General features: G+C 36.0%; 1 protein-coding gene across 5 annotated transcripts in view; it reads right to left on the reverse strand.

The window, feature by feature from the left end:
* Nucleotides 1-4,888: 4,888 nt before the first annotated feature.
* LOC129942367 (calcium/calmodulin-dependent protein kinase kinase 1) overlaps nucleotides 4,889-27,322 on the reverse strand; it is a 141,529-nt gene continuing 119,095 nt past the window's right edge. For 3 of the 5 annotated variants that reach the window (XM_056051275.1, XM_056051267.1, XM_056051283.1), the window contains 5 exons: nucleotides 18,070-19,626; nucleotides 17,647-18,004; nucleotides 9,704-9,891; nucleotides 9,313-9,546; nucleotides 4,889-6,808 (listed from right to left, as the gene is read on the reverse strand). In XM_056051275.1, coding sequence (XP_055907250.1) covers nucleotides 6,437-6,808; nucleotides 9,313-9,546; nucleotides 9,704-9,891; nucleotides 17,647-18,004; nucleotides 18,070-19,611 — 2,694 coding nt within the window. In that variant the 5' untranslated portion in view covers nucleotides 19,612-19,626 and the 3' untranslated portion in view covers nucleotides 4,889-6,436. The remainder of the gene's footprint in view (nucleotides 6,809-9,312; nucleotides 9,547-9,703; nucleotides 9,892-17,646; nucleotides 18,005-18,069; nucleotides 19,627-27,322) is intronic. The other 2 variants (XM_056051299.1, XM_056051292.1) reach the window with 2 other exon arrangements.

Genomic DNA, 27,322 nt, shown 5'->3' on the forward strand with positions numbered 1-27,322 from the left:
GATTAATATTACTTTCTTAAATTATGTGTTGATTTTATTTTTGATTTGAATTGTTAAAAATAGCATATGAATATTATGAATTTAAAAAAGAAATAAAAATGTATAGTTTATAAAACTTAATAGCAAGACTTTTACTTAAGCAAAATAAAATAATAATTCATCCAAGTTGTCCTAGCAAAGTTGTCTATAAAACTAGGCTGAAGAAAAGGCTTGCTTCATGTTTTTGTTGGGACATAAAGTGGGACTTTTATTCCCTTGATACCTCTTTAAGTATGATTGACTGACTGTTTTCTAAGCTCCTAATCTGTTGACGCTTTGACATTTAAAATTAAGTGCAGTTCTTCAAATTTGTTCGTAATTTTTTTTGGCAGCGATTCAAAATTTGAAAAAGTTGGTAAAATATTTTTTTTCTTTCTTGTTCTATAAAATGGAGGGTCGGTGTCATTCTGTTGAACATCCCGAGGCTCCGAATTTCCTATACAACAGCTATGAACCATGACCACTGGTTGTTGGGGGTGTCATGATGCAAATACGTTGAGTGGAAAAGTGATTCCAGACCAATGAAACATTTTTGAAACATTCAAAAAAACATTTCAGAAGTGTTTATCTGTTTTTTAAATTTAACTTAAATGTTTCAAAAATGTTTTTTTTCTGATCTGCTGATCACACCTTACAAACGTTTTTTAAACAATGTTCCTTTGGTGTGGACACATCTTTAAGTAAATATTTTTAATATTTTGTAGGAATCTCTTTTTGAATTCTTAATTCTGAAAACAAACCTTAGACTTTAAGATATTGCATATTATTTATATTTAAGCTGCAGATTAACTATTCCTTTTTTTTATTAATAGTAAAAGAATATTTTGTGTACAATAGAACAAAAATGCATTTCATTATTTGTTTCGTAGCATAATACAAATACTGGTTTTAAAAATCAATCAATCAATTCATGGCCAAAATAAGAAAATTTAAAGAAAAGTGTTTTACAAATATCCTTCCTCCAGAAATACTAGTATAGGTATTGGTTTAGTTACGAAATTTGAATTCTAGTTTATTTTTGTTGGATGGATCTTAAAAAGATATCGGAATTTTGACATATTTAAGTCAAAATAAATTCAAATAAACCGCATTATGTGGACAAGAAAATCATTAATGAATTTAATGATATTATTTAATAAAATTTTGGAAAAGTCTTAGTAATTTTTAAGATTTCACGTGCATCAAATTAATCTTAACGAAACGCCGCTGAACGAATTGAACGTAATTTTGTTCTTGTAACAAATTCGTTATCTTAACATTTCTGTTATACATATATACATTTTTCGAACAAGTACATAATATATTGAAAAATATAAAAATACTGTTGAAAACGGGTACTTAAATGTTCTGCAAAACGAATTTTGAAAAACTATGAAAGTATTAAATTTAATAGTTGCTCAAAACTTCATATAGAGACTCGAAACTAATGTAACTCTGAAACTAAGCCCCGCCGGTTTTGACATATTGAATAGAAACAATGGACTCTAATGAGGCAATCTGAAATGTTAGCTGAAGCTTTGTGCTAGCTTTTTATCGTAAATATCGTAAGCTCGAGCTCAACCCCCAAATAGATATGTTTTCTATTTTGTCCGCTTTGACAGCTGACAAGTGTATTGTCATTGCAATCTTGTTCTTTTTATTTCAGAATCAGTTTTTACTTCATACAAGGTGGAAGCCACATTACGTTTTGCAAATTCTTATGTCACGCTCTATGACACATGTCGTCGTAAAATATCGTTAAGTCAGTAAGAAGCCTGTAAAAAGCCGGACCGACCTAACGCGTGGACATTAAACACACCGTTTTTAGTTGTCTATAGTATTTCCAAATGTGTATATTTTTAAAACCTGTTGTGATAGAAAAATTTAAAGGTGATATTCGAATTCAGGACATTTTAATCCCTTCTATTGAATTTTAATATTCATAGCGAAGGCGTCTGCTACATTTTTTGTTTAAATTACAAAAATAATTATCCTGTTTTTATGCAACCTTTTATTGATTAATGATGTTCAAATGGTAGACATGTGCATTGAAGAGGACACAAGCGACCACAGGTTTTTCTCAAAACCAACCCCTGTCTATCAACTAGTACTCTCACCTCCCGGTGAACATCGGGTGCCTAGTACCTCAACTGGAGATTGGGTTCCAACCCCAGTAGAAAGTTGTTGGGGGCAGTAAACGAGAGGTGTTTCCACTAAGGCACCTCTCCTTATCCAGGCGGCACTGGACGAATTCTCGAGATGGAATCAACGGTGGCGTCTACAATTCCAGTAAGGTTGAACTACTTATTGAACACCTTATAGGGCTTCTTCGACATATTCCCAGGCCTGTAAGAAGCGGTTTATCCGGTTCCTCTTTCTTGGAGTTATACTAAGGATCTGGCCCTCCAGGTTGGGGGTTGTGCCATAGGGGTGACTTCCTGGCCACGTAAAAAATACTTTTATTTGCTAAGCACCAACAAGCCTCGGATACGGACGGATTCACTGTTGACAACCAACGCAAGCGAAATAAGGACAACGAACTTCGGATATGTACGTGGATTGTTAGGTCCCCAGACCACGTGCAGTCGAACAATTAGCGGAAGCCCTAAACTGCTGCAAGGCAGATATTACCGCCATCCAAGAAGTGCGATGGGATGGACCGGGCAAAAGCAAACTAAAAGAATGCGATATGTACTACGGCGACTGGTACCGAGAACAAAGACAGCGTCTATTTGGGTGTGGATTTGTTGTTGGAACAACAACAACAGTGTGAGCGAGCGCATCACGACAATCCGCATCAAGGCTAAATTCGCCAACATAAGCCTAATATGAGCGCATACCCCAACAGAGGAGAAAGATGAAGACACCAAAGACAAATTCTTCGAGCTCTTGGACAAGACATATGAGCAGTGCCCTGGCTATGACATTAAAATTGTCTTAGGAGATTTTAATGCCAAGCTAAGAAGAGAAGACATCTTTGGTGGCATAATCGGAAAATACAGCCTGCACGACACCACCTCCGACAACGGATTCAGGCTGGTCGATTTCACTGCGTGGCAAGACGCTCTGGTAGCTAGTCTCTAATAACCTCTTAAGGAGTCCTATGCTGCCAGCATTAAGCATTGAAAAACAGTGGCAACATTGCCTTGCAGCCATCAGAGATGCTGCCTCTGAAGTGCTAGGTTTCACACAGCCACCACAGCGAAACCCCTGGTTTGACGACGAATGCTGGCAAGCACACGCAGCGAAACAAGAGGCATACAAAACGGCGCGGCGCTGCACAAAAGGACTTGAGCTGCTCGCGAGCTATACGAGCAGAGGAGTAGAGAGGAACACCGGCTTCTTAGACGGAAAAAAAGAGAGCATGAGAAGCGCGCAATCGAGGAGATAGAGGGATGTCACAATAGGAATGAGGTTCATAAATTTTACCAAAAGGTAAAAAAAACCTCTCAAGGGTACCAGCCACGAACCGAAGCCTGTTAAGACGATCAGGGGAACATCGTAGTAGAACCGCAGTCTATGCTGAGAATATGTAAAAATCAATTCTCCAAATTATATAACGGCGATGACGAATCGAATTACGCTGTAAGGGAGATAGAACCACTCAACCTCGGCGACGCAGATCTACAATTCCACCTACCCGACCTTGACGAAGTGAAGATAGCTTTATCTAAACTTAAGGCAAAAAAAGCTGCTGGAGCTGACGAACTATTCAAAGCAGCAGGCGATAACTTGGTACGGAGCATGCACCAACTCATATGCAAATATGGTCGGAAGAAAGCATGCCCGATGAGTGGAATCTCAGCATAGTGTGCCCGATACATAAGAAAGGGAACCCTCTAAACTGCGCCAACTACAGAGGCATCAGTCTCCTCAAAATTGCGTATAAGATCCTCTTTGCCGTATTATAAGAACGGCTGAAGCCATTCGTCAACAACCTGATTGGTCCTTATCAGTGTGGCTTCAGACCAGGAAAGTCCACTATCGACCAAATATTCACACTACGGCAGATCTTGGAAAAAACCCAGGAGTTTCAAATCGATACCCACCATCTCTTTATCGATTTTAAAGCCGCGTATGACGGCATCTATAGGGAAGAGCTCTACCGTCTAGTTTGGGCATTCCAGTCAAACTTATCCGTTTGTGCAAAATGACGATGTAGAATGCAGGCTGCTCTATCAAGGTCGGAAAAGATCTTAGCGATGCATTTGATGTCAAAAAAGGTTTTAGACAAGGCGATGCACTGCCATGCCAATTACTCGGATACGCAGATGATATTGACATAATTGGAAGATTAAAGCGTGTTGTCAGTGGAGCGTTTTTGAGCATTGCGACGGAAGCGAAGAAGATGGATTTAGTAGTCAATGAGAGCAAGACCAAGTATATGCTGTCATCAAAAAAGGACACTGAACGAAAACGTCTTGGACAAAACGTCACCATGGACAGCTATAACTTTGAGGTAGTTAAGGACTTTGTCTACCTAGGCACCGCTATTAATACAGACAACGACACCAGCGCTGAAATCAAACGAAGAATAACTCTTGCAAATCGCTGCTTCTTTGGATGTAGAAGGCAATTGAGAAGTAAAGTCCTCTCTCGAGCATCTAAAATCACCATCTATAAGACACTCATCTTTCTGGTTCTCATTTATCGCGCTGAGGCCTGGACCATGTCAAAGAAAGATGAGAGTGTCTAAGGATGCTTCGAGAGAAAAATTCTTCGGGTGACTTTTGGTCCCGTAGGCATAGATGGAGAATGGAGGAGAAGATATAACGACGAACTGCACGGGCTGTACAGCGACACTGACCTAGTTAGCAGAATTAAAGTCCAACGGCTTAGATGGCTAGGTCATGTAGAGCGGATGGACATCAACGCTCCAGCCCGAAAGGTCTTCGAATCTAATCCCGAGGGACGGCGTAGTAGAGGAAGACCGCGACTCAGTTAGCTTACCCAGGTGGGAGAGGACCTCAACCAACTTGGGCTGCGAAACTGGAGACAGCTAGTTAGGGACCGAGCTGGCTGGAGACGCATGTTGGTTGAGGCCCAGGTCCACCCCGGACTGTAGCGCCACCTTAAGTAAGTAAGTAAGTAATATGATTACAATGAAGATACCGATTCACATTTGGCACAATGTAATGAGCGGGAAATACTAGGCCTGGTAAAGCATTCCACATTCGAGAAGTGTGGCTAGAAAAAGAATTCCTGTACATCTGAACATCTGAAATTGGACCCAATCGTAAACTGATGAACGAGCATTCCTAGAATATTTGAAGGGAGGATTACAAGTGTCTACATCTAAAGGGCAATCTGTATAAATATAAAGAACTTAGGGCACTGTCATCAGCGAAAGAATTAAATTCATAGGTTAGAAGATTCAGATAAAAGATCAATTATTGACATAAGAAGAAGTGTCAGAAAAAAAGGAGCCCTTGAGTAAAACAACGTTTTCAAATTTTAGGGCATCTTAACTTTGTAAATTAAATGTTATGAAATAATGTTAAACAAAATTAAGATGATAAATGAAATGATTTAATTTTCTTAGTATTGTGCATGTGAAATATATTTTGTTTTATTAAAATATAGGAGAAATCCATTATTTCTATCGCTTTTATGATTCTCTAAACATAATTATTATTATACTAGTTTATAAATGGTTTACACAACCAAAGCTTCAAAGACAGCAGCATTTAATTTAAACATTTTTCTCAAAACCTTATGGATTTTTCAAAATAGTATAAAATACAAAATAAAAAAAAGATACAAATTAACCACATAAATATAACATTTAACTAGAAATAGATAAAAATATACACATATTAAATTTGTAGGAATGCATGTGTATACATAGTATAATAATATATAATTATTTTATAGTTATTTTTGTTTTTATAATAACACTAATAATATCAATATCACAGAAAACAATATAAGGGTATTACAACGAATGATTGCAATTTAGCATTTGAAGTTTAATTTTTGTTTTGTTTTGTGTAATTTGTTTGTTTTTTGTGTACTATATTAAGAGTATTTGAATTACATTATAATTTTGTTTATATTTTGTTTATTATGTGCAAATATTATAAATGTGCATTTTAAAAAGCTATATATTTCTAAAGCTTTTAAAAGTTGGAGATTTACTTTATGGTAATATTAATTGTAATAATGATAATAATAAAAGAACAATATTTAAATATTAAACCCGTTTTATAAAAGATATATTTTTTTAAGTTTTTGTTTCATTAAATTAAAATTTAAACTTAAAGAAAATTTTAAGAAATTTAAACATATATTTATTTATCATTTTTTAAATGCAAAATATTATGTGTGTGTTTAGTGTGTGTTTCGAACAAATTTGTTTTGGCAATTTTGTAATTATATTTTTTATTTGTTTTTTTTTTTTTTTTTTTTTTTAAAGCCTTTAGCAATCTTCGGCTAAGTCAGAATTTGAACTGACTATGTGTTCTGATAAAGCTGGTAGGAAATTATCACCAGAGAGTTGTCTATCAATTGGCAAATGATATGCTCCGGGAGCTGAATTCGAACGTCCAGCACGTGTAAATCTCTCCAAACGGGAGCCGCCACGTTGTGGTGCACGGCCGGATATACCACGATTGAAGGGATTTAAAAATGAATGGTTCTTAAGCATAGTTTTGATTAGAATTAATGTGTCTAATTTGGGAATGCTTTTGACTACACTATTGATATCCTCCTCACTGATTTGTACAAGACGACAATTTTCATCTTCCGTAGGGAGAGTATTAGTTCCATTAGCTGTCACCCAAGGATGTTCCTGTGGAAGTGGAGAGATATATAAATGTTTTATGAATATTTATTTTTAAAATTAAGATAAATAGGTAAATCTAAATAAAATTTATGAACAGTACTGTTTATTTGTCCATTTAAATTGCATCGCAAGACTGTACTAGGTCAATTACCCTTTGGGGAAGTTCTGTGATCAATGAACGAAGTGAGTCACTTTTTGATTTTATTATTGAAAATAATATAACCATTTGTAACAGAGGCAATACTCCCACTTTCGTCTTTCCGAACTCTGAAAATTATGATGGATGGGAGGATGTGCTTGATGTTACTTTAGTAAACAACCGTAATTTATTAGTGGAGAATTGGAGAGTTTCCCCTTTGAATTCGTTTTCGGATCACAAGCGGATTCTTTTTCAAATTAATTTCGAGTCAAAAAACCCTCCACCTTACAGAAATCCCAAAATAACTGACTGGACGAAATTCAGTCAAATTTCGAATTCCAAACTAAGCAACTTACCGAATCTCACTGAATCGATAGGAGACCTTGAATCGAAGGTGAAAACCTTTGAAACTTCTATAAGTAAAGCTTTTAGAGTCTCTTGCCCAGTTAAATATAGCCGTAAAACCCTTCCTTCGTGGTGGAATGAAGAACTGTCGAGTCTTAGGAAAATGACGAGGACAATTTTCAATATCTGCCACAAACATAAGTTTTGCCAACCCTATAAAGACTCTCTTAAAATTTACAAACAAGCCCTGTCATCAGCCAAAAGACAAGGCTGGAGAGAATGGAGAGAATCAATCGAAGACATAAAGGACTCCGCAAGGCTCAGCAAAGTTTTATCGAAGGAACATTGTAATCCTTAATTTCTAAAAAAGCCTGATGGAACCTGGACAGCCTCTCCAGCCGAATCTCTTGAGCTACTGATGAAGACGCACTTTCCGGGTTGCGAGAGTGATAACCCCGAACCGCTTGAAACCATAGAGCTAAACGTAGCTCATATGGAGCAAGTCGATTCCGTTATAACCAGAGAAAATATTTTGTGGGCCATCAATACTTTTTCTCCATATAAATCCCCAGACATGGATAGCATACAGCCAGTTATGCTTCAAAAGTTGCATGATGTGGCAGCTCCATGGCTGGAACAAATTTTCAAAGGATGCCTCCTTCTCAAACATGTGCCCATGTCGTGGAGACAGGTCAAAGTAATTTTTATCCCAAAAGTGGGTAAGCGAGGTCACGAATCCGCGAAGGATTTCAGAATTCAGACCAATAAGCTTAACATCTTTTGTGCTTAAAACCTTGGAGCGTATTCTTGATTACCATATTAGAGAAATACTAGTTGGACGACCTCTCGAAAGCTCTCAGCATGCTTATCTTAAGGGCAAATCTACGGAGACTGCGCTCCATGAGGTAGTGCGTACTCTAGAACAAACAATCCACTATAATGAATTTACTCTTGCCACCTTCCTAGCCATACAAGTTGCTTTTAACAACGTCCTTACCGAATCCATAGAAGAATCGCTCGTTAAGTTCGGTGCAAAAGACTTCATTCGAGAATAGATTATTTCCATGCTCAGTGGTAGGAAGATTCGAGCCACTCTAGGCAATACAATCGCAACAAAACACGTGAGTAGGGGAACTGGTGTCCTTTCGCCTCTTCTATGGCTTCTGGTCATGGATACAATTCTCGTTAAATTAGAGAGATGTGGAGTGAAGGCGGTAGCCTACGCGGATGATTTGGTGCTATTGGTGTCAGGAAAGTACACCTCTGTGATTAGTGAAATCATAGAGTCAGCTTTGAAGAAAGTTAGCAACTGGACAACGAGTTGTGGACTAGAAGTTAACCAAAGTAAAACTGAACTGTTGCTCTTTACCACCAAAACTAAAGTACTGCCCTCCACGCTACCTCGACTCAATGGTTAAATCCTATCATTGTCTTCCAGTGCAAAATATTTGGGAGTTATACTCGACCCTAAACTAAACTGGAAACTAAATATTGAAGTACGGGTTAAGAAGGCCTGTGTTGCCTTCAACACCTGCAGCAAAAACTTTCGGCATAAAGTGGGGACTTCAGTCGAAGATGATTTTATGGACGTACACAGCCGTAGTACGCCCTATCTTAACATATGGTTCGACTGTGTGGTGGCCTGCTCTTAGCAAAGCCTATAACATTAATAAGCTAAAGAAGGTTCAGAGGAAGGAAGGTACAGGAATCAAGGGGAACTACAGTTTTATGCCGAATCTGAACGGCTAACTTGACAAAGCACTTTTCATGACAAGAATTATTTTTCAATTCCTTGCAAGAGGCATTACCCGTGAAAAAAAACTTAAGATGGCACAGGCAGGGATCGAACGACAGGACCTCTTGCAGGACAGTCCAACGCACACTTGTGAAAAATTCTTAACAATCTTTATATAAAAAAAATGTTAGTTTAAAACCATAAGTCTGCAAGTACAAGTTGTCCATTTTATCACTTGCGAGTCAATTTTCAATAAATGGTATAAACACTTTTCTAAACATTAAAACTCACCTTTATTTGAGGAAGTGTAATTCTCTTTCCCGGATCCTTTGTTAGCATCTTTTCAATAAGATCTACTAACTCACAACTTACTTTTGGCTTATCGGGAATCACAAGAATCTCATTTTTAATTTTTTCATACAGAAATGGCACTGAACTTGCCACGAAAGGCACATTGCCATACAATAAAGAGTAAAGTGTTGCACCTAACGCCCAAATATCAGCTGCCTTTCCGCTATATAAATGCTGAAATATATGAAATTAGTTTCAATGTCAAAAATGTATCTAAGTTAATAATCTGATAATATTGTATCTCTAAAATAGGTATATTAAGTCGTTTGGTTTAACAACCCTTTTGTTGTTACAATTGTAAAGGTAAAGGAAACAACGAAAATCAACCAACCTGTCCCGGAAATAGAGTTTCCGGTGCCCGGAATGCTGGTGTACCAGCTGTAGAACCATTATTCAATGTAGCATCCTCTCCAAAGAATTCATTGCACACCCCTAGGTCGGCTATTTTAACATGTCCACATTCGGTAAGGAGCAAATTACCTGGCTTGATGTCAGCGTGAATAATACGTTGATAATGCACTGAAATGATAAAACAATCAAAATCATTTCTACATATACTTTTAGAAGTAGGGATTCAATAATTGAGGGCCGAAAGAGAGGAGTCTGTGTGAGCGGAAAGGAGCAATATTATACACAGGACTTCCTTGTGTCATCATATAGAAATATCAACCTACATTGTATATTAAAAAAAGAAGAAGAATAAAATAATAAAAATATCCCTATCAGGAAGGATGCAAGCAACTGAAAGTAAATGGATTAGAAATGCTCAGGAGATGAAAGCCAAAGCAGTTATCCCTCTAGGTGGGTAAGCAATAGAGAGAAAGATGTCCCCTGCGTGTGGTGCTATATTTAAACACGGATGATGTCCACTTCAACGGATAGCTTTGTTCCGAGTCAATAAAGCATTAGGTTTACCCTGCTATATTTATATTTAATCCAAATAGAACCCTGTTCTATGCAAGTTAGATGTTGCCAACGGAGATCATTAAAATCAGTTATTGGTCGATAACATATTTTCGTTTTTGATTACCCTTCCAGAAAGAGGATGAAAGAAATCAAAAGGTTTCATTTTGTATTCACATAGAATAAAAGCTATAGTTAGCGACGAAATAATTAAGGCATTTTTTATCAGCGACTGTAATATCCGGCGGATATTACAATAATTAACTTCTATTACCCTTTTTGTAGCTCACCAATTCACACCAAAGTTGATGCTGTTGAAATAATAACGGGCATTATAAAGAGTTGCAGTTGGGACGGGTTGATTTTGACAGCTCGTGGCAGCCATCTTCTTTTAATCAGTCACTAAAAACAAATAAAAATGTTAATTGACACCTTTATTATCAAAATGGCTGTTCTCTAGTTGCAGCGATGCACGCGTTGCGCGTCGTCCTTTCAAGCCGAATTTTCAATGTTTGCAGGTCAAACCCGTACGTCAACGAAATCTGCCGAAAACAGCGCCACTGGTCGTGAAAGTTTTGCAGCAGACACCGATACAGTCAATTCTGCGGTGCTCACGAAAACTTGGCCAACGAATTTCGAGTCGTGGCTAGGGCCCGCACACATACAAAATCCAACAGACAAAGGAGTTAAAAAGAAATTTATCTTAAGCGATGAGGCCCTATTTTTGATAAATGTGTACGTGAATACGCAACATTTTTTACACGAAATTTACGAGGTGCCAATGCATCCAAATAAAGTTCTTGTTTGGTGTAGATTTTAGGCTGATTTTCGAAAATGACTTTGGCCAGGCAATCACCGTCAACGTCGATCACTATAGATCGATGGTCACTATCTTCTTCTGCCTGAATTTCAAGATAAAGACACCGGCTTTTTAAATTCGACGGTCTACATACTCGTATGCACAAACCACCGCGGACTGAGTCTCCTTTATAACTGTGTATCTCAAAGGTATGTTCGTTGAGTATAATAAGTAGTTTTGTGTTTTGTATTATTCAGTGAGAACACACACCTGCAGTTTTTGAGATTTCATGTTTTATCTACAAGCAAAATAACGTGAAACAAAAACGCAGCAGAATTAAAAACTCTGTCGACAGCATTTTTATAAGAAAATTATATTTTGTATGACATTTCATTCATACGACTTGTTTTTATTCCTTATTACAGATGCCTAGAATGAAATTTTGTAGATTAAAATGTGCTAACCTAATGAAACCATGGATTACTTAAATTAGAAAGCTAATTGACCTTATGTTACTCAACGCGTTAGCTTAGAAAAGATTACACAGTCTTCTACGACACTAACACGATTATGGACGAATATTCATGCATTCGTCGGACCATAATCTACGAACAAACCCCTTTCAGTTTTTATTTCATTCAATTTCTAATAACAAAATGGAAAACATGACAAGATATTAAATGTAAGTTATTCCTGGTATTTTCTTAACATATCCCCTTTAAAATTGTCCATTTTATTAGGTCTAGTCTAAATTATTTTTACAAATAATCAATTTCATCAACTATCAGAAAATAAAAACCGGACTACTGCGAATCGTTCTTTTGGAAATTTCTCACTGAACTAGATATAAATGGAATATAAATAAAACACGGCTAATGTTACAAAACTTAGATTCATTATTACATTTGGAAGTTTTATATACAAAGTTCCTGATCCTGAAAAAAGGAGACCCTTTTAACTGCACCAACTATAGAGGAATCAGTCTACTTAACAACGCCTATAAAATCTTCTGTGCCGTAATATGTGAAAAAACCCAAGAACACCAAATCGGCACATATACAGGGACGAGCTGTAAACCGAACCTTTCGATTTAAAAAAAGAGGTAAGTTTCCGTTGCTATAAAGCCAACCGTACTGAAGAAAGCCGGAAAAAGTTCAAACAAGCAAAAAGCCCTGCAACGCCCATATTCGACGGACCAAATTTTTACATGACCAAAAGTTACGGCAAAAAATACTACAATGTCCCAAAGGCAGTAAACATTTTTGGTCATTTGTAAAAAACATGAGGAATTCTTCCTCTTCTTCGGTTACAACGCTCGTTGTCAACGACAATCCTTTTGTTAGCTCTTTAGAAAAAGCTAATCTCTTTGCTAGGCAGTTCGCCGCCAATTCTACGCTGACAGTGATTGTCATGACTCCGCCTGTACTTGAGCGAGTAAGTGATTCTATGGGACCAATCTTTTTTCGCCCTCGTACTGTGGCAAGAGTCCTAAGAGATCTAAACACACATAAATCCGCTGGTCCGGATGGTATCCCCGCTATTGTTCTGAAGAGGTGTTCTTCAACGCTGGCAAAACCACTGCGTAAGCTTTTTCATCTGTCCTACTCCTCAGGTCTCGTTCCGAGCGGATGAAAAACGGCATTTGTCCAGCCTACTCTAACTACCGACCGATTGCACTTACGTCCCTTCTTTCCAAGGTCATGGAAACGCTGATTAATTTTCAGCTCAAGATATATCTTGAAGATCGTAAGCTTCTTAATTACCGGCAATACGGCTTTCGTAGCAATAGGCCCACTGGTGATCTCATGATTCATCTCACCGAACAGTGGAGCAAATCTTTACATCGTTTTGGAGAAAGTAAGATTATTGCACTTGATATTTCAAAAGCATTTGATAGGGTTTGGCATCAGGCTCTCTTATCGAAAATGCGTGCTTTCGGTTTTCATGAATCTCTGCTTCATTCAATACAAGTAGTATTGGATGGATTCAAGTCTGAAAACCATAAAATAAATGCTGGTGTGCCCCAGCGCTCAGTTTTATCTCCAACACTCTTTCTCATTTTTATTAATGATCTCCTGTCTGCAAAATCTAATCCAATCCATTGTTTCGCTGACGATAGTACTCTTAGCTTTTCATATTCGTTTTCAGATTCACATCCCTCTTCTTCGGATGTGGAACTGCAACGACAAAATATGATAATCTCATTAAATTCCGACCTAAACAGCATGGGGATTAAAAAACCGCGTGGAATTTAATGCTTCGAAAACCCAATGCTGTCTTGTATCGTTAAAGCGTGATATACACTTGCATCAATGAGACTGAACACCTCGATATTCTCGGTATGTGTGTCACCAACCAACTCTTGTGGAATGATCACATACGCGATGTCGCCAAAAATGCCGCAAGGTGTTTGGGTTTCCTTAGGCGATGCAAGAAATATTTCACCCTTTCTGATCTGGCTATTATCTACAAGACTTACATACGTCCAAAGCTTGAGTATAACTTCCATCTCAGGGCTGGTGCTCCTGCAACTTACTTTAGCCTCTTGGATAGTATTGAACGTAGAGCATTCAAATTGATAGATGATAATATCATCATAAGTTCATTTACTTCGCTTGAACATCGCCGTAAGGTCTATTGTCTGACCCTTTTTTACCGTTATTTTAACCGCTTATGCTCTAGTGAAAAAGCCAGCTGCATTCCTCCCCTTAAACAGTTCAACCGTAATACTCGCGCTTCTAGGAATGCTCATCAGTATACCCTCGAGCTCAACTTCGGCCGTACTGTAAAATATAGAGAATCGTTCTTTAGCCGTACTACGCGAATGTGGAATGCCTTACCACACTCTGTCTTTCCTAGTCATTGCAATATTCAGGAATTCAAAACCAATGTGCACCGACATCTCCTTTTAAACCCTCTCTCCTCTTTCTATTGTTCACACTGTGCCTCTGCATAATAATGGTAGTGATATCCCCTTGAGTGTGTGTTTATTATAAAAAAAAACATGCTGTCGTCAAGAAAGGACACACAACACCGACGTCTTGGTCAAAACGTCACCATCGACAGACGTAACTTTGGGGTAGTCAAGGACTTCGTCTATCTAGGCTCCGCTGTAAACGCAGAAAACAACACCAGCGCTGAGATCAAACGACTAAGAAAGCAATTGAGTGGTCAAAGTGTTGCTATATAAGACCCTTATCATCCCCGGGTTGCTATACGGTGCAGAAGCATTGACTATGACAAAAGCGGATGAAAGCACCTTGGGTCGCTTCGAGAGAAAAGTTCTTCGTGCGATCTACGGTCCCGTATAGATCGAAGGGGAGTGGAGGAGAAGATGGAACGACGAGCTGTACGGGCTGTACAGCGACGTAGACTTAGCCAGAAGAGTAAGAGTCCAACGACTAAGATGGCTGGGTCACGTAGAGCGCTTGTAAGCTAATATAAATAGTGATTTAAAAAAAATCAATATCAATAAAAGAAAATAAAATAGACTTCGAAATCCTGGATGTATGTATTTGATGATGGCGTTGAAATTCTTGAAAGTGTTAAACTTGGAGTTCCTTGTCAAATATACGAGATAAATTAATACTTTTCGTCGTTTGATAAGCTCTCGTTTAACAAAAGATTTCGTTTAACAAGAGAAATTACCATAGTTGTTTTAGAAAAAATAGAATGCTTATTAGAATTCCCTTCAAACAGGTACAGTCATTTTAATTAAATTATAGAAATTGAATTTTATTTATGTTCTTAGAAACAACTCCATAGTTCCCATCAACCAACTTTTGGTCGCCTTGCAGTTTTTTGCAACTGGAAACCACCTTCTAAGCATAGCTGATTTTGAAGGGATGCATGTTTCCACAGTTAGCTAGACATGCTAATGACTACATCACATTTCCTGATAGTACAACTGATATATTAAAAACTAAAACGGATTTATTTGAGATAGCATCGTTTCCAAATGTTATTGGCGCCATTGATGGCACTCATATTCAGTCTCCTGGTAAATAATATTTTTTTTTATTTATCAAAATAAGGATTACGAATATTGTGTATGTTAAGGTGGGCTTGATGCAGAAGTTTTTCGAAACAGAAAATGTTATTTTTCTATAAACGTCCAGGCAATTTGCAATGCTAAAATGATATTCACCAATGTGGTGGCGAGGTGGCCTGGATAAAGCCATAATGCAATGATTTTTAATAGTTGCAGAAGTTCAAGTTCTATTTTAATTCTAGAAAGTTCTGAATATTGTTCAGATATTTTGTTGCTTGGTAGACTTGAGTCAACGGGTCTTCTTCTAGTAAACCAAATCTAGCGAACTACTTTCAAATTGTTTTTTTAAAACCTTTTGACAAAATAACTGTTGGTGGATTTTCATTTTCAATTTTAGGCAAGTTGCTTTCATCATTGAGATCCTGTAAATCGGTGCCACTAATGGTATGAAGTGGGGTTCTTAATTTGGGATAAACAGTTTTCTTCAGCATAGAGGGTTTGTAGCCACTCCAGTCATTGTTCGAGTTTTCTGCAATCTAAAAAATAGTTAAGAAGTCAAGCAGGCAAGTAGTGAATTGTTGTTTTACAATTAACATTTTCGCCTTGTTTTTCTTTGACTTGATTTTCGTTACCGTCAAACTCGTTCTCCCAGCCATGAACAGTTTTTGGGTTCATAATGGAGATAGCCAGTTCAAAATTTGGGTCTGTCGGTTTGAACGGCTTCCCACCACCAGTTAGCACACTAGAAAATTTGTCTTGAGCAGCTTCCTTCCGGGTTCCGGCTTTGTAGTTTCCATACAGCCTCGCTATTCCTTTAACACGAAGCTCCGGATTGGCTGTTGAAGTTTTGCTCAATACGACGCCAAGCACTTTCTTTTTCCTTCCATGTTTTTTTGTTCTTTATTACAGCTCTTTCTTCATAAATGCTTTGAAGAAGCAATGTTTTCTCGTTAAGCGAAAAGTTTAGATTTCTTTTCTTCATTTTGTCTGCCATTATATTTTATTTTAACAAAAAAAAAAAAAAAAAACAATTTTAGAACACAATAAGAACCAGCAATTAACAAAACACCACCGTTTCAATTTTGAATTTTTTCACGAATTTTAATGTTTTGACGTTTTGTGTAGTATTAAGTGAAAGATGTGTTTTAAATCTGCTCCTTTGCTAAGTTCAACATAAATTTGTATGTGCAACATAAATAAATGTATGTTTTACTTAAACGCTAAGCGAAACTTAGCTAGTAACAAGATTTATGTTTCGTATCAGCAAACGGGCTTAAGATTTAAGAAACATAAACTTGTCAATTGTTTTGGATGAAGAGCAAAACAAGTGTAATATTAACCTTAAAATGTTCGGGAAAAATAATGTTCGAAGCATTATTTATCGATTATTTGTTTTTCATGAGATAAAGTTTTGTGCAACAACAAATCAAAATGTTGATTCCTATTCCTTTGTGAAATAATTTGAAGGGATTAAGAGGCCTCTACCTTAAATTTCGAAGTCATATTCGAATATCGAAACTTCGAAAAAATAACAACCAAACAAAAGTCACACTACATTACGTGCATTTTGTTCGCATTTCATAAATAGTAAAGTGAGAAATTCCCAAGAAAACGATCCGCAGTGGCCAGATTTGTGTATTTAAAAATTGGTACAACTGAAAGAAGATCTGTCAAAATAATAATAAAAAACATCAAAAAGGGAGTTTGTTCGTAGACTACTACATTAACATGTGGTGTTGAAGCGAGCTTGAAGCTCGCCTCAATTCTTTATATACCTGAATCGAGTTGAGATTTATCTATTTTAAACTGAGATAAACCTTTTTTGGAAACAAAGCAAAACATAAATACCTTTTCTATTGTTTTTTCTTGCAAAATTAGCCCAGTTAGTCCATTTTCACTAACAAAACTAAATAATGTCAACAATAATAGATTCGTTTTTTCCGCAATGGAAAACACACATGATTAAAAATGCTGAACTACTCAACGAACACAGCCATCGAAATACAAATGCATTATCAATCATACCAGCATTGAGAAAAAATGTCAAAAACCTATCCATAGTGAGATTCTACTCTAACTTTTATCGGTGTTATTCTCACTATGGATATTGTTTTTGTTATTCGTGTAAGATCCTACTTTACTATGGATAGATTTCCCAACAAAACACGGTTATTTGTTCATTCAAAATGTTTGAACTTCGAAAGTCGAGTATACACGCAAGCTTCCTTTATTTTAAACGTTTAAATTAGTAGTTAAATAAAATTTTTACAATGAAATAAAATTAAATAAATGAAATCACACTCATTAAAATGACAGGTGAAAGATTTATTTGTGATTAACATATGTATAATTATTTAAAGTTAATATCAGATCAACTTATTTTGCTTAGTGGAATTCAATAAATTGCATCGGTGTTTTAAAAGAGTTCATTAAAAATACGGTTGTCTATAGAAGACATTGAAAAATGTACATATAAGATTTCAAGGCTCCTACTCACTTCTACCTCACACTCTTGTCTCTTTTTAATTATCAAGTAGTAAACAGATACATATTATGGGTAAATAGATTGATTTGTACTTACAATATTCCAATCCTTGCACAGCATCCCGAAAGACACTCCATGCACGTTCCTCTGTCAGTGGTTTATCAGTAGGTATCTCAAGAACTTCACCCTGTTTTACGAGCTCAAATACGAGGTATAGTGAATCTTCCAATGGATCGTCCAAAACTTCTACGAGCTTGACAACATTTGGATGATCGAGTTTTTTTAAAACAGCAATTTCCCGATAGACCCTGTCTAGCGGAGACGTAGTAGTTTTCTTTGGACCACGACTCATAAGGCCAGCCTTGCGTAGAAGTCTACGTTTTGACAGAATCTTCATCGCATAGTGCGTGGAGTCTTCTTCGGAATAGGCCAATTTAACTAAGCCATAGGAACCCTTCACAAAATAAACATTCGTGTACATCTTTTATAACAAAAACAAAAAAATTATCTAAAACTTACCTGTCCAATTTGATCCATAAGTTTGTATTGATTAAGCTGAAGGAAACTCCCAGATTGTTCAATAGATATTCTGCGGGATTCTCTTAGAGGAGTCTTTCTGCGGTGACTTCGCGGACTTCCGTAAGGACTCGCATATGGACTGTATGGTACATTGGGATAAATAGGTCTTGATTCTAGTGATTGCACACTTGGCAGATGACCTTTGGCAAGGGTCTGTTGTCGTGGATGGTTGGCACTGTTACGAATACCATCTGATATATCTACTGCAAGGCCAGCTGAAGAAGTTATATCAAGACTTCCTCGTGGAGAATGACGATGACTAGGCGAAGAAGGTCTTTCCTCATCCAAAGTGTGGCTTCTGAGTAAATTTGCAGCTAGTGGTGTTCGCCTGGACGGCAATTCTTCATCGTAATCTTCATCGACATCTGCGTCAGCATCTTCCGTCGAACCGGTGCCAATTACGTTGGATTTACGCAATAAACCTTCGGCTTGGGACTCTTGCTGCTGCTGCTGCTGCTGCTGATTAGCTAAGGAAGGACCTTTATTATTTATTATTAACTGTTTCCTGCCCGACAGCGAAAGCGCCAGCGACGACGTAGGATTGTATGAATAATTGTGAAAATTATGAAGATGCTGATTATGAAGGTGGGTACGGTAATTGTGATTTTGATTTAACACAAAATGGTTATTCTGGAGGTGGGGATGGATTTGGTCAATGGACTCATCGTCACATGACAAGTCCAAGGACTGTGCCTTGACTATGGGCAGCTGGCGACGTTGTATCACAGTTGTGCTTACTTCTGTCCCAATGTGGTTACTCAATAATTCTCTGCCATTGGACGCAATAATTTTGTTGCGAGATACATTTGGAATGGTTGGCTTATTGATAGTCTCGGGTAATGAGGATGGTGGAAGATGGTGGCATGGTTCAGATATATCACGATTGAGTATTATGTCAGTGCAGGATGTTGGATTGGTTGACGTTATTGAAACGTCACTGGTGGTTCGATTTGGTGCGATGGAATATGATGCAATTTGATTTGGATTGCCACTACCTTCTGATGCAGATGGTTCCTTATTATCACACTGGTTAATTTGGTTCGGATTGTTAGACTTAATTTCCCCTTGGATAAGTAGATTTCCCATTTTCTCGTTTATGTTGTTCGACTTCTGACCAAACTTGTTGCTGTCAAATTGATTATTACTGCTTTCATATTCCCTGACAACAATAACATCCTTATTGTCATCGTAGTAAGCGTCACCGTCATCGGTTGCAGTTTGTTTGGGATTTCGTGGCTCATCGCATTGTCGATGATTGCTTGTGGCTTGACAATGGTTTTGCTCGGGGATACGATTATTCTTCAGAGGAGAGCATTCATCCAGCACACTCGAAGGAGATAGTATAATAGGGCTAATTGGTTCTTGATTGGTTTTGTGCATTAGTTTTGAGCGTTGTTGTGGTTCATTTGGATTCTGCCCGCTAGTAGTTAGTTTCTTATTTGCTATGCTTTTTTGGTCCATAGTTTCGATCAATGGGTCCATTATGATTTTAAAAACCTAAAAGAAAAACAAAGAATATATTATTTTTTTAATTTTAGAAAGTTAGGTGATGGCTTAGAAAAGAAATTTGTTGGAATACTTCCAAGTTCTTAGAAACAGTTTTTGCTGTCATTAAACAATCCCTTTTATCAACATTTATTAGAAAGTAGTATAAAATTTGTTGTATGTTCCTTAAAGAGTTAAGAGATGAAGGTCGTTTAAGGGATGAATTATCTTCTCTTCTATCAGGTGCTCTCCTTCAAAAACACCTTACAGAGTGCACCTAAAACTAGCTGCTAGTGTAGGGCAGAGTATCGAAGAAGAACCCAATGAGCTCATCTGCCATAGTGCGCAATAATTGGACTATGTCCGTCCACTGTAAGGAAGATTTTGCGAAAGGATGTATGGCTCATCTGTCATCAACTGTAAGGAAGATTTCGCGAAAGGATCTTGGTTTGCTGGTTTTCAAAATCCAACACGTTTCCTTTAATGGATCCTCAGACACACTAAAGACGAGCGGCAGAGTATCGAAGAAGAACATAATAAACCTATCTGCTATCGCGCCAATCACTGTACGTATCGACAATTTTTCTGAAGGATCTTGCTTTGCGGGATTACAAAATTCAACTCTTGCAAGAATTGAAGAAGAACGAGCATCAAGAAGTTCGGTAAATGGGTCCAAAGCGGGACGGATACCGACCCAGATTTACACAAGGAAAATTTTTTTAGAGATGGAGCTCATTTCTAGTTAGATGGGTACGTCAACGGGCAAAACTGTTGTGTTTGAAGAGATCATTAGGCGCAAGCCATTGTTTAGACGCTCACCATTACATCATCAATAGAGCTAAAGTCTTGGCCATAATATAAAATTGTATGTTTTTACTTTCATTTTGAAAACCACACTTCTAAAAAAATATCCTTTATAACACAAGCTTTCCTTATAAAAGTTTGCGTCCATGGATGGTATTTTTTTAAGCTATTGCTGCCTTATTTGCCTACAAATTTGAAGTTGCCTAAAACCCGTTTTATGATGACTTATTAACCCTGTACTTTAACAAATGATATTTTCAACGATACTGTCTTTTCCGAGTTACAGAAAAGTATATTATTAATAAAATTCTTGTCCTAACGTCCAAACATAGAAATGTCATGATGCTTTAAGCTGTATGATATTTTGATTGTTATGGGTCCTATGACATTTTTGAATTGGGTGGAAAAATCTGATACCCATCTAAAAAATTATTGAAAGTCAAATTTACAAAACTTAAGCAAATATCAAACTTAAAAAAGAATCTGGGATGCGACCCACACTGATAACTTCCCATCCCGTCTGTCGATTTGTCTTGCTTAAAAGTTTGTCTATATGTACTCGTATCAATTTTTACCAAACTTGCGTACTATTTTTGTAAATTTTTTTTTATGAAAAAATGGACTGTTGGATTTTTATATAAAAATTACTGAATATTGAAAACAATATTTTCTTTGAAATGAAATAAGTTTGAAGACAATATTTTTAATTTTTGAAAAGCTATTTGAGCCGAATGTAAATTTATACCAAGTTTTAGTATTGTTTTTTTTTTTAGTTTTATTTTTTGTAAGAAAACTGTCTATTCGAATTTTTAAAAAATTGTATCGAATGTTGAAAACAATATTTTTTATAAGATAAAATTAGTTTGAAGCCAATATTTAAAATTTTTGAATATATATTTGAGTCGAAAATCAATTTTTACCAACTTTTATACATTTTTTTTGTAGGTTCTTATTTTTTGTAAAAAAAACTTTCAATTCGATTTTTCTCAAAATTTGTCCTAATGTTAAAAACATTATTTCTTATAAGAAAAAATTAGTAAAAAGCTATTATCTCAAAGTTTTTAAAATAAATTTGAGTCGAAAATCATTTTTTACCAACGTTTGTTAATTTTTGTTCGGTTTTTAATTTTTTTAAAAAAAAACTGTCAATTTGATTTTTTTCAAACTTCAACTGAATGTTGACAACAAGATTTTTTGAAAGAATTAAAGCCAATATCTAAAAGTTTTGAAAAGATATTTGAGTCGAAAATCAATTTTTAACAACTTTTATACTTTTTTTATTAGGTTTTTATTTTTTGTAAAAAAAACTGTCAATTCGATTTTTCTCAATATTTTTCAAAATGTTGAAAACAATATTTCTTATAAGATAAAATAAGTTTTAAGCCTAAATTTCAAGTTTTTGAAAAGATATTTGAATCGATATTCAATTTTTACGAACTTTGAGTAATGTTTTTTTTAGATTTTTATTTTTTATAAAAAAAACTGTCAATTAGATTTCAGTCGTAAAATTTTGGAGGTGACAAATCTTTTTTTCAGTTTTATTGATTTATAAAAAAAACCGTTATATTGATTTTTTTTAAAAAAATATAACTGTTTGGTATCACGTTACAATTTTCTTGACAGCCCTTTCTGCATCTTACTGCCTTATTATCTGTATAACAAAATTTATTTGAAGTTGATATCTCTTGTGGTTCTTGAGCTATGAAGGACGAAAAAAACGTCGCGAACGTACGGACGTACGGACGTACGGACGTACGAACGTACGTACACACGCACGCACAGACATCTTTCTAAAAATCTTTTATTTCGACTCTAGGGACTTGAAACGTCGAGAAGTGTCAAAACTTTCAATTTGACAAATCGGAACCATTACAATAACTTCCTATAGGAAGTTAATAAAGCTTTAGAGTGGTTTTTGGTTCACCTCTTTGAAGCATTCTCTTAGTTTTCTGTCTTCCGGATAACCAGTCAAAACATCGTGAGAACATTAACTTGAGTGCAATTACTTGCTGAAAGTGTCTTTTAGTTGCTCTACAAGTTTTTGCTTCTAAAAGTTTTCAGGAGTAATTATTTCAAACCTTTCCGCAAATAAGCAAAGAACAAACCATTTTCTTTTCTTAATATAATTTTGATTGCCTTATGGATTTATTTATCGGTTGGATAACATTCAAATCTTAAGTATCGTGAGCTTTGTGATTTAATGGTCGAGAATCGCCACTTATTATTGTATTTTATCTTATTATTTCATAATATTGCCTTCTCCAGCTATACATATACAGTACTTTATCTAAACTATGAAAACTGCCTGGATTTTTGAGCTCATAAATATTCACCTTCTCTATACAGAAAAGTCATTACATTTACATTATAATGTTAATTTTCAGAAATTCCTTAACAAATTTTATGATGTGCCTTTCAAATGAATAACTTAAAGAAAAGCATTTCAAAAGATTTCCAAAAGTATCTACATACTTCCGCTTTGAAAATATGTATATGTATAACAAGGGTCTATGTTCTTTTTAAGGTGTGTCGTGTTAGATTACCATTAATGTGAATGTTCAGAAAATGAAGTTTTCGATTTGCATTTATTTTTGGTGGCTACATAAAACGAAAAAAAGATATACTTACCTTACATACAACGGGTGTTGTTTTTGAAGTGTGGTTTTCAATCTGGCAATACTTTTTTTGGAGTTAGTATTTTGACAGCTTTCACTTGATTTGTTCTAAGCTATGTTTTTCATTTCATAATTATGGACTATTTACATGAGGGCGTTTTTGTTTTTATTCGTCATAATAGATACACAACAAAGATTAGAATAAAATGTTCAGGTGAAGACGCGAGTAAAAATTGTATTCGTTGAAGTGTGGATTGTATGTGGAACGCGAATTGAGTTTGACAGTTCGTAACATGAAAATTGCTCCTAACGGCTTAACTTTTTTTCGAGTAAGTCGCGGATGCCACTTGCCTAAAATCCTTCATAAAACATAATGACAGACCAATTTATAATAAAGCTAAATTCTTAGTCATAACATAAGTCTGTATGTGTTTGATTAATTCTTGAAAACCATACCTACAAAAAAACACCTGTTATTATCTTAAATTCGAGAGTAATTTGTACACTTTGTTAAAAAATTTCAAAGTTTGGCAAAGCAATTGGAGCTACAAGTATGCATGTTTAGATAGAAGTGATTACAAGGATTTCAATTGAAAAATATACCTACTTCGGAGCTGTAGACAGACAAAAGGAGAACTCAGAACACACTGGAGCTTAAATAAATTGGAAGCAAATTTATGAATTTCCATTAATTCAAGGCAATGTTGATTCAAAAATCATTTTCGTAAAATCTCTCTATTCCGTGTATGAAAAATAACTATTCCTTTTGTCAATCTTATCTGGTTTTGGAATAAGTAGTGTGGGAAATAATTTCCGATAAAAAATGAGCCATTCGTACGTGCAAAGGTTAAAGCTGTTGTTGAGAAGAAACTCTATAAAGTGTTTGGTAGTGGCACGATTTCGAAATCTATTTCCTTATATATATAAGGTATTTTTTTTCTTGGAAAATTCCTTTATGGAAAGGCCTAGAGATAACGATAAACCCAAGAATTTCGATGCTTTAGATTTGAATTGATGATTGAAACTCGTGATAGAAAATTTACCCATCAATATTAAAGGTAATTGGCACGTTCAAACGAAATACATACGTATTCGTAATTTCAAGTGAATTGAATTCTCAGATCCCGAACTGAATATTGAAAAACAGCCAAATCTTAATGTCAATATGTCAAGGAATTCCGGATTTTATACATTAATTCAAAAACTGTCATCTGCATTGTTCACTTTATTGTTGAAAGTTGTAGTCTGAAAATTGACGAAATTATAACAAATAGGGGTTTTCATTGGTAAATAAATCAATTTATTTTCGACTTACATCTGTCTAAACATTATTTTTCGTCATATTACTCTTTTTAATATGTTATTTGCAGATAATGTGGAAACGCTATTTTTATTGAAATAGTTGGTAGTGAAACTTTAAAGGACAAAATGTCACCTGGTGTTAAATAGAAAAACTAATTAGATCCAAGCAAGGCAGGATTTCACTTTGTTTTTGTATCGTAAATAAATAAACGATCTGATCTGGATGAAGGGGAATAAGTTTTCAAAAACTACTGAAAAGATTTTAACGAAATATTACAGTAATATAGTAAAACAAGAACAGAATAACACATAGGTAATTCTTTAATTTATACAAAAAGTGTGTGAATTGTACAAAATATAGTTATTATTGTGAAGTAAGTTGAAACTTCAAAAGACGTTAAAGTGTGTATCAGGGTTTCTAATAGGAACTTGACAACTTTGAGCACACTTATCATAGAACTGTCATTCTAAATTTATTCAGTAAACTCAACATTTTCATCAAGTGCACCTGCCTGCGCCAATTACAACTTTTTCCACCTCCTCTTCATTTTTTCACAAATTATTCAAGAGTAATTTTCGTCATGAGCTGTTCAGGTTCGGTGTAGGGAACTGTTGGAATGGTTGAGATTTCTAAGTCACTAGGCCTGGTTCTCTACGGTAAGAACTGTTACGACACCTGATTGATTTATTTTTAAAGCACATGAACGAGCAAAATCCCCAAATTATAACAAAATTCTACTAAAATTCGAAGTCGGTGGCTGCAACTTAATATTAATATTACAAAGTTCATTTTTGGTTATTGTTTGAAAATCCACATTTGCCTCATAAATCACAACTTCAACCATACAAAATAACTGGCGGCGCCATTATTTCTTTCCACGATAACGATCGTCACTTTACTGTGGATAACCAGCTTTATACCGCCATGATCATTTTTGACCCGAATTGGAAGATATAGAATTGGACGATATGTGGTGCCCTCATGCCACATGTAAAACCTTAAAATTTATTTATTGAAGAATAAGTTTGATGAGCGTGTCAATAATATTTTCCATTCACAAATATAACACAATATGAAACAAGGATCTTGTAGAGCAAAAGACTATTCACATGAGAGCGAGCGGTCTTAACGACTTCTTCAAGAACTTTAACTGGTCAATATGCTTCCTCGATAGCAACGTGGATTCCAGCGCAGATATGGTTACAAACTTAATTCTTTATGGATTGAGAAATTTTATCTCGAATAGGGTAAAATCTATCAAACCTAAAGAAAAATCATGGTTTAAACCGAGCTGTAAAGTGGTTATTGGGATCAAAGATGTAAGTTTTCGGGTTTATAAAGCCAACCCTACTTAGGAAAACCGGATAAGATCAAACAAGCAAGAAAGACTTGTAACGCACATGACCAGAAATTACGGCAAAAAATACTACAAAGTCCCAAAGGAAGTACACATTTCTGGTCATTTGTAAAAAACATGCGCAACACTACGTCATCGTTAGTTCCTACCATCGTTTCCAATGACACCCTCAGCACAGTTTGCTGTCAATTCGATGCTGTTAATGAGTGACATGACTCCTCCTGTACTTGAAAGCGTAGACGTTGCTATAGGACAAATCTTCTTTCGCACTCGTACAGTTGCTAGGGTACTAAAAGATCTTGACATTCACAAATCCAATGGCCCGGATAATATCCCCGTTATTGTTCTGAAGAGGTGTTCTTCAACGCTGTCAAAACCACTGTGGAAGCTGGTCTCTTTTTGAGTGGATAGAAAACTGCATTTGTCCTGCCCTTACGTCCCTTCTTACCACGAAGTAAACGCTGATCGATTTTCAGTTTAAGAAATATCTTGAAGAACGAAAGCTTCTTAATGACCGGCAGTATGGATTACGTTGCTATAGGTCTACTGGTGATTTCCTGGTTTATCTCACCGAACAGTGGAACAAATCTTTACATCGTTTTGGAGAAAGTGAGATTATTGCACTTGATATTTCTAAGGCATTTGCTACAGTTTACCATCAAACTTTCTTATCAAGAGTTTGTGCTTTTGGTATCGATGAATCTCTTCTTGGTTGCGTTAGAAATTACCTTTCGGACCGTTCAATTCAAGTAGTATTGGACGGGTTCAAATCTGATATTCAAATATAAATAAACTCTGGTGTGCCCCAGGTCTCCGTTTTGTCTCCGACTTCTAACCCACTTAATTGTTTCGCTGGTGACAGTACCCTCAGCTTTTCATATTCGTTTTTAGATTCTTATCCTTGTCCCCCGGAAGTGGATTACCGACGGCAGCGTATGATAAGCTCATTAAATTCTGAGCATTGTTCAATGGGAAATCAAAAACCGTGTAGAATTTAAAGCTTCGAAAATTCAATGCTGTCTTCTGTAGCAAAAGCGTACTTGCATCGAGGAGAATGAACAACTATCAGTCCTAGGTATGTGTATCACAAAACAAATTGTATAGTGATCACATATTTGACATCGCCAAAAATGCAGCTTAGTTAGTGTTTAGGTTTTCTTCAACGATGCAAGAAGTTTTTTACCCCTTCTGATCTGGCTATAATTTACAAGCTTTTATTCGTCCAAAACTTGAGTATAACTCTCATATTTAGGCTGGTGCTCCAATAACGTACTTAAGTCTTGTGGATAGAATTGAAAAAAGAGCTCTAAAAATGATTGAAGATTGTTATCTTACCGAGAACTTGCTTCTGTTAAACACCGCTTCTCTTGAACACCGCCGGAAGGTCTCATGCCTGTCATTGTTTTATCATTATTTTTATAAACAATGCTCTATTGAAATAGCCAGTTGCATTCCTTTCCTTAAACAATTCAACCGAATTATCCATACTGCTAGGAATGCCCATCAGTTAAGCCCAACTTCGGGCGTACTAACAGTACAGAGATACTTTCTTTAGCCGCACTACACGAATGTGGAATGCTCTACCAGGCGCAATATTTCCCACTCATTACAATGTGCAGACATTCAAAA

This window comes from Eupeodes corollae, chromosome 1 (genome assembly GCF_945859685.1).
Source record: "Eupeodes corollae chromosome 1, idEupCoro1.1, whole genome shotgun sequence".
In the NCBI taxonomy this organism is placed as follows: domain Eukaryota; kingdom Metazoa; phylum Arthropoda; class Insecta; order Diptera; family Syrphidae; genus Eupeodes; species Eupeodes corollae.